This window comes from Bolinopsis microptera, chromosome 8 (assembly GCF_026151205.1).
Source record: "Bolinopsis microptera isolate Bmic1 chromosome 8, MBARI_Bmic_1.0, whole genome shotgun sequence".
NCBI classification, from domain to species: domain Eukaryota; kingdom Metazoa; phylum Ctenophora; class Tentaculata; order Lobata; family Bolinopsidae; genus Bolinopsis; species Bolinopsis microptera.
In genome coordinates, this window is record NC_087079.1 from 12,338,008 (window position 1) to 12,346,634 (window position 8,627).

The 8,627-nt window shown below is 35.6% G+C and overlaps 1 protein-coding gene across 1 annotated transcript; it reads left to right on the top strand.

The window, feature by feature from the left end:
- Positions 1-1,459: 1,459 nt before the first annotated feature.
- LOC134820235 (potassium voltage-gated channel subfamily A member 7-like) lies at positions 1,460-8,215 on the top strand. The gene is made up of 4 exons (XM_063830456.1): positions 1,460-1,521; positions 2,222-2,314; positions 6,458-6,687; positions 6,822-8,215. The coding sequence occupies exons 2-4, from the start codon at positions 2,265-2,267 to the stop codon at positions 8,063-8,065; spliced, it is 1,524 nt and encodes a 507-aa protein (XP_063686526.1). The 5' UTR covers positions 1,460-1,521; positions 2,222-2,264; the 3' UTR covers positions 8,066-8,215.
- The last annotated feature ends 412 nt before the right edge of the window (positions 8,216-8,627 follow it).

Genomic DNA, 8,627 nt, shown 5'->3' on the forward strand with positions numbered 1-8,627 from the left:
CTTGCGGTGGATCCTAATTTGAAATTAAACCATCTGTGCCATTTACAAAACCGAAACTTCAATCAGTAATAGATGGTTTTTGGTTTACCATCACTTCAGGACTAACTTCAGAGTCTTAATTTAAGTTGAGCGGTCTGAGAATAACTCTAATTACAAGGGTATAGGTTTAACGTTGAACTCCAAGGTCTACTGATACTCGTCTAAGTCTAAGATTCTCTGCAGTGTGTACGGACCCGGAAGGAGAGCTCTGAGTGTGTGGCGCACAATACTTTAAAAACAAACGTATTGAAGGAGGAACCATTATAATCGGGGGCTTTGTGGTTCTGTATTGTAGTTTTATGGTCCTTTTCGTAAAACAGTTATAGTGTTGGATCTTCGGATGTAGTAGAATTTTGTTTAACTCTTTTGAGACCAGGATCTAGGGATCCCCCTATAACAGTGGGGACATGATACCGAATATTTCTTATTCGGGGAGTCAGTAATCTACACGTCTTCTATTGTCAAACATGTTACTCCGACGATTTGTTACTCGAATTCGGAAAGAAATGGGAATACGACTTTAGATAATTATGAGATAATAGTCCACTGAACAATGAACACGGTTTTCTTTCTAATTCATACCTTTACGTTCGTTTATTAAACTCATAGTGGTTCTACATATTGAAATCCAATAATAAATAATTAGCGTAGTTCATTTTCGTCACACTAGTGCGCATTTACGTTATCTTTTCCGTAGAATTTGCATTTCTAATTATTACTCCAATTATGAATCTACACGTCTTTAAATAATGTGTAGCCACATCTAATGGCTCTTCATGTGCTGCAAAACTTATTCATGCATTATTGTGCTTATGTTTTTAATATTTGGTTCTCTTTTGTTACTTTGTGAATAAAGACGTAGAACAAAACACGCAAAATATAATAATAATGTAACAAACGTATTGTCGAATCATATTTAAATCATCAACCGTTATTGTTGTTGATTTGTGTTGCGATGATAATCTTTTGTTTATTTGAAGAATAGAGAATCTAGATCACACTTCAATATTGCTACTTTATATGTATCTAGATCAGGAAATATGTTATGAATCATCAGTGACTTGGTTATAGTTGTGTAGGACTGGTTCCTGCCACCTTCCTCAACCTAACCATTCAATGTCACTTTTCCAGTCAATAATTCCTGCCAATTTAGCGACTATTTTAAAACAATCTAACTTGCTGCACGTATTAGTATAGTTCAGCTGCTAGTCCCATTTTTCATCGTCGTGAACACAGGCAGATCCCAGCAAGTGACACTGAACCGGAAACGAGACTGGTATTAACAACCACCTACATCTCATATAGATATTAGATATTACTATTAGATAATAATATAGTTTAAATAAGGTAATCATTTCATATAGTTATTATAGATAATAATATAGTTTAAATAAGATAATCATTTCATTACCGCACCATTGTGTTATCGATTAGCTGCCACCTACCCAGTTCAAGTTAAGTGATTCTTGAAACGACAATAACGTACGTAAATTACTTCATGTATATTAATTAAGTAATTACTAAACGTATAGTTCTAGGTACCACTACTATCAACTATAGTACCTGTGAGTCAGTAATATTTTAGGATTTAATTGCCATTATTGATCAAGACTATCGTGTTTGAGGTTAGGAAGCTATCGAACCGGAAATTTTTAGTTTAACCCTAACAGAACCTCGATTTCTGTTTGCCGAACTGAACTTTTTGGCGGCCGCTTAATTGTATGTTCTGGTTACATTAGAGGATATCATTAACTTGGCTAGGCTATTTCTTTAGTAGTAGCCACTATTTTACTATATAGGGATAGGTTTGGCTGTCTATTCAGATGATAGAAGTTGAAACTTAGGCAAATATATTTCTGCTTCGGTAGAAGTTTTGCTTTGCCTTAAAGTTGGAGTTGGAGTTGTGCAAAGAAGCCTTTTTGTTTACCGAAGTATTGACCGTGACGACGATCGTTCTTCAGTGGCGCTGGCGTGTGGAGAAATTAGTGAACCTGCCATTAAACGTATACTTCAGCTATGATTACACTTGTAACTTTTACATGTTTACTATTACTAATGCAAATGATGAAGTATTTATCTTATCAGATATAATTAGGATGTTCCTAAATCCTAATATGAACTGTGAACGGAAATGTGACATGACCGTGACAAGCTTCATATCTAACAGTTTAATTTTCATCAGTATGCTGTTATGAGTATGGTATGGAGTGCAGTACGAAGCTGTAATGGACTCTATAACTTCTTACCGATTTCTCGATTCCCCTGAAGATCCGAAGTTAGTTCAATTTAACATTTGTATTTGACTTAACGGGTGATACTGATACTCGTAAAATATTTGTTCCAAATATTAGACCGTCGACGAATCCAACTCGGCGCGCGTCTTGGTAAATTATAAACCTACAAGACTTTCCCACTCCCAGCAAACTGCGACATTTTTTATATATTTCAAATTACGCTTCCTAATTTTCACACAATGACCAGAAAAGATCCTTTGAATTTCATAATTACGTTCAATTGAACTAAAAGGTATGCTACCTAAACCCATACAATTTTTTCCAAATAAACAATTGAATTGTAGCGAACATGTGTTCAAAATTCCCACAAACATTTACAAGAATTCTTTGGAACTCCGCTGTTGTTCGTCGATTAGTATAGTTGCTTTCATCGCAATCAAGCAAAGAAAGATAATGTTTTTCATCGCAATTAAACAAAGAAAAAACACGTTTTTGTCCATAGCACGTCCGGTTCGTGATATCGACCTGGTATAGTATGGTACGGAAACATTTGTTACAAGTGGTGACTAAACGAAGACAAAAGAAGGGATATGTTTTAGAAATAGACATGGTACCGGCAAAGTGCATGTCCAATGAAATTGGTCTTCAGTCTTGCTCAATGCATCGACAATGTGATTTCTCTGGATTTCTAATTTGCCCATAAGATTTAATTTAAAAAAGAGACTCTTTAAAATTCCTCAATTTTGCACAGAAGACTTGATTCCAATGGAACAGCCTTCAAAATCTTTTCATTCTGCCCGTCAATTTAATTCTGATGAGCAATGAGAGACTCTTTATAGTCTTTAAAATTTTCAATTCCATCTTATTTAAATTAAGAAAGGTATTTGAATCATTTTCGTCCATTGTCTTTTAATAATTTAACGAAAGTGTTATAGAATTCGAAATACCAAACATTTAATTACAATTTTGACTGAGATGTTCTGCCTGAATTCGATATTTAGCATATTTATTTATTTCCTTCTCATTATAATTTAATGTTTTGGCGGATACATATTATGTAATTAGCGTACCTCCGGTACCAAATCCGGTACAATTGCCTTATTGACAAATCAATGCTGGGAGGTAAATAAATTGTCAAGGTTGCTTTGATAAATAGTTACTTTTTCGGATAAAAAGACAAAAGATGTCCAATCAAAATCCCTCTTAGAATTACCTGGGGACCTCAGGCAATTATATTTATGTTCATAATAGAGATTAGGCGGAATGACAGGCTGAGCGCGGCCCAGTAATCAGAATCTTAGAAGTTCTAAGAAGTTCTAAGAAGTTCTTAGAAGTTCTAATAGAACTGAAGGGTTGCTACAATTAATATTATAATTATAAAGTCACTCTTTATATTCAAGGAACGGTAATTTTATTACACTTAATCGCATCGAGCGTGCTAAATCACTCTACAGTCGATCTTCGAGATTGTTCTAAAAGGGCCCCCGACAAAATAAGGGCATAGCGCATATAATTATCTTATTACAATTATTTATTTTAATACTCCTATATAATACTTGTCCTTGGCAGAGGTGTTCCAGATAACTATGTCACCTTTTTCTAAAGCGAAGCCATATCATATTATGAAGTATTTATTATTTGCCGCCGTTTCCAACACGGAAAATGATAACTGTTATTTAACTGGTAACCGCATGGATGAGAATTAATTAATTCGAATCGCTTTTTTATATTTACATTACGTGAAATTTCAATTACTGGTTCTGCGGTCATGTTTCGTTTTTGTTTTTTACCAATTCATTGGTATCAATTAATTAATTAACTCAGTATAAAAAGTCACAGTGACCTTTTAGCTGGAGCTAAATCTCGATTACTGGTTCTGTGGTTGTTTCGTTTTTGTTTTTACCAATTAGCCCTTTAGCTTTTTAGCTGGAGACAAAAATACCATGAAACTATAGAAGACGTACGTGGTATTGTTTTTATTGTGCACCTGATCCCCCATGAGTTAACACTTGCTATATTTAGCTGTGAAAGTGTGGGGAGGCAATGTGCCCGACATAGGTAATTAGGTACGCTTCCTTGCTATTTTAACACACCTTGTTAAAGACTAATATAAAGAGTTTCCCTGATGTTTGTGCGTTGTTTTGAAATTTCTTAGAATGTTAAAGTCTTATGTCTTTTTTTTTTCTTTTTTTTTAAAGTCTCAAGTCCTGATACTTTACGCAATCGTTAAAAATTAAAAATATTCTCCGGCAAATTACAGTTAATTCACCGTTTTCATATTTGCGACACATTTAATTGTGCATAATACTAAAATGGTGAATTAGCGATTCCAATTGTCAATATTTAACAACTTCATATTTATTATACATATTAATTATACAGGGTGGGCCTCAAAAGTCTACCCATCCTTATCTCTTAAAATTGTAACAGCTCGCTGAGATCTCACTAATTATTTTATTTCAGAATGGAAAAGCGCCATAACTTACCTTCTGATTAATATTTTTGCTTCAAATTTTTAGAGAATTTCAATCATAATTAGACACAACTTCGTGCCAAGTTTTGTGTGAGTCTGAGCTTGTCTGACAAATTTAGCTCCTGAGCGTGCTAGCTTAAATTTTTAAATTTCTCACCCAGAAATGTTTACATTGGTTAATAGGAACCACCAAAAAAAATCCTTGGTAAAAAAATTAAAAAACCACCGATTTATTTATGTTTTACCAATTCTATTCATCGCACATTCCATGTGAGAAGAACGATATACACAAGCAGGAAGGATCATCTGTGATAGTCCTTATCAGTTAAAATATAGAGAGAATGGAATGTGCGATGGATCGTGGTGAATAGAATTGATAAAACGTGAATAAATCGCTGGTTTTTTTATTTTTTTACCCAGGATTTTTTTGGTGGTTTCTTTTAACCAATGTAAACAGTTCTGGGTGAGAAATTCAAGCTAGCTCGCTCAGGGGCTAAATTGGTCAAATAAGCTCAGTGAAGCTCGCAATCACACAAAACTTGCCACAAAGGTTTAGCTACTTGTTATTAACATTCTGTGAAATTTAGAAGCAAAAATATTTATCAGAACATAAGTTATGCCACTTTTTGTTTTACAAATAATTAGTGAGATCTCAGCGAGCTGTTACAATTTTAAGAGATAAGGATGGGTAGACTTTTGAGGCCCACCCTGTACAAGTTGGAACCATTGCGTGGTAAATGCTTGGATCATATATATTACTATTAGTATTAGTTAGGATATATGATATAATATAACAACATATAGCATAATAATAATAGTTAGCATAGAATATATATGTAATAGTTAATGTTATATTAGGATGCACAAATTGCACATGGTGAGGAACAGCTTGGATAATATGTATATAATAGTTAGGGTATATAATTATTGTACATAATGTAATAATATATAACACAATAATAATACTTACGATATATGTTAGAATATTTTTATTCAAATATATAGTATATCGACTCTGTTACATTGTTTCCTCAATAAATATATTCCATTGTACTATTGTAGTTGTGAAAATAGTCTAAAACTATAGTTAGGATGCACATGGTGATAAACAGCCCCGCACCTCGTAAGAAAAGAAATGGTCGCCCTGCTTACTCCACCCCGCTTAGTCAACGTAAACCTATTTACTCATCTTCAAAAGACCGTGTCACTGTTATAGACATAGAATCAGGGTGAGTACGGAGTGCTAATGTGCCTAACTTGTGCCTCTACTGTTCTGTGCCTAAATTGTGCATCTACTAGTAGTAGTACTGTGCCTCTTCAGTCTTCTTTGTGCCTCTACCAGCTAGTACTGGTCGCAACATTCCTTTTTATTATTTGTGTGACTTTTCTGCTATAAATCCCTTATAGATGCTGCAACATATCTTAAAACCTTGAACTGCGAGTAAATCATTGTAAGACTTTGATTTTAAAAAAGGGCATATAGTTGGTCAACGGCTAAATACAAATCCTGTCACCTGTGGTGTCGAACACATTTTCATCCTCTAAAACTTTCTCATAACGATATTTCCTTAAAATAATTTCTGGCTCTAACCATAATCATAACCGTAATAAACTAAACTAAACTCTCTCCAAAATCAACATATCTTGTTTAAAATGACACAACTGTTCTGCAAATTGACCAGACGATTATCTATAACAGCTTATCTTTCAGTGGATTGATGTTAGAAGAGAAGAAGTCGCATACTAACCACAAAACAGACGACATCAGGCGATCCTACTGTGACGACAAAACCCCGCCGAGATTGTCCTTGAACGATGACAAAAGAATCTCTTCTGACTCCACAGCTTACCTGTTAGAGGTGCCCACTCCCGTTTCTCCGACTGTATCCCCCGCTACTGCATGTGCACCCCTGGCAGAGCTTTGCAAGATTAACGTCTCAGGTATACATGTTGCACTGGGTACTTTCGTAGAACTGAAATAAATTAATATTGAATTCAATATTTGAATTTTGCTAAAGTTTTGTTTTAATGCTAAAACAATGAGGATGTAAATTAAAACCTACCTTCGTTTCCAGGGAGAGAGTACGTCACAACATACGATTGTCTCGACAAGTACCCAGATACTCTGCTTGGGAACCCCGTTGAACGAGACAAGTACTACAGACCCGACATCAACTCTTACTACTTCAACCGTTCCCGTCAATGCTTTGAGACGATCCTAGCGTTTTATCAAACAGGCAGAAGCCACCAAGTCCCTGAGTACGTATGTTTGGACTTGTTCGAGGATGAGAAGCGTTTCTTCAGAATCCCAGAACCGTACTATGATGAGGACGGGTCAGAACTGGGCGGAGAGGATGAACACACAGGGGGCTTCCTCAGTCACTGCTCCCCCAAGATCAGGTCAAAAGGGCGGGACATCTACCAGACTATCATGGACCCGACCTTCTCCCGGGCAGCTTCCATTTGGCATACACTCGATATCATCTTCATTTGTATCTCCATAACCTTCATGATTTGTGAAACGGACCCGGTGGTTGGGCATTATTTTGTCTTCCCGGTCCCGGATGATGGGCATGAGGAGGAGATTCTGATGGTTGGGTCATTGTTCCCTGTAAACAACATCTTATTCGGGATTGAATCATTACTCATCATGTTTTTTAGCATAGACATAGTCGCCAGGTTTATAACCTGGCCAGGGTTTCTCACATTCTGGAAGAACATTTTCAACATTCTAGACATTTTATCAATTATTCCATTCTACATCAGTCTGGTGGCTCACAACATGCATCCAGAAGGTGAAGGCGAACACCATGACGACGAAGTGGTCAAACAAAAATACTTCATCCTCAAAATGTGCCGAATTTTTCGAATAGTTCGGGTTTTCAAGTTCGTAAAGCATTCCAAAGACTTAATAGTAATCGTGAAGGTTCTGCTATCTTCCAGAAAAGAACTAGGTTTACTGGTAATCCTTCTGGGTATATCCACAGTCACATTCGGGAGCATCATGTTCTATGTAGAGCACGAGAGTAACCCAGACATGTTTAACTCTATCATGACTGGATGCTGGTGGGCTCTGGTGACCATCACGACTCTGGGGTACGGGGACATTCATCCTATAACTATAGGGGGCAAGATTATCGGGGCTGTACTGCTGACTTTTGGGATGGTGTTCCTGACCCTGCCCATGACAATTATTGTTAGCAAGTTTGGGAGTGTATACGAGAAGGAGAATAGGAAGTTGTACGATGAAGTACCAGACGTTTCTACTAAAGAGGATTCCACATCAAACATTAATACTCCTAAGTTAAGGAATTCTTGAGACGCTTGAACTGGGAAGATTGTTGATGTTTTATGAAGATTATTTACAAATGCTGAGTTATTAATTTAAATTTGTTCTTGGCCTGACTTGCATGATGACAGATTTATTGAGGTTGAATATTTTGGAATTTGGATGATAAGCAGTTTTAAATTGAAGTGTTTCATTTATTCGAGAAGGCCCGAAAGTTTTTCTCAGATATGTAACAAAAAATGATATGCAGATATTGGATTAAAATATATTAAGCAAAACTGAACTCAAATAAGATGTCATTTACAAAAAGCAATTAATCAATAATCGTAACAAAGCATTACTGTAAATCGTTAACTTGACAGTAATTCGCAAACGTAAAAATTGAGTTTATCAAACTGATACGATTTTTGTAAATCGATATCCCACAACATTTCTAATGGATAAATTGTGGAAGAATTCTCATTAATGTCCCTTAAGACAAATTATTTTGTATGAACCAGAACCAAGAAACTGCATAAACACAACAAAGAGTTTAAAAAGCTTACTTATCATTACAGCTAAAGTTCGTGTTACGATAAGAATAAAATATGTA

Bases quoted from the DNA above. Each gene is read 5' to 3' on its own strand.
- LOC134820235 (XM_063830456.1), top strand. From the start codon at position 2,265: ATGGACTCTATAACTTCTTACCGATTTCTCGATTCCCCTGAAGATCCG. The intron at 2,315-6,457 runs GTTAGTTCAATT...CTTATCTTTCAG, and splicing joins GATTCCCCTGAAGATCCGAA to TGGATTGATGTTAGAAGAGA. The intron at 6,688-6,821 runs GTATACATGTTG...CTTCGTTTCCAG, and splicing joins TTGCAAGATTAACGTCTCAG to GGAGAGAGTACGTCACAACA.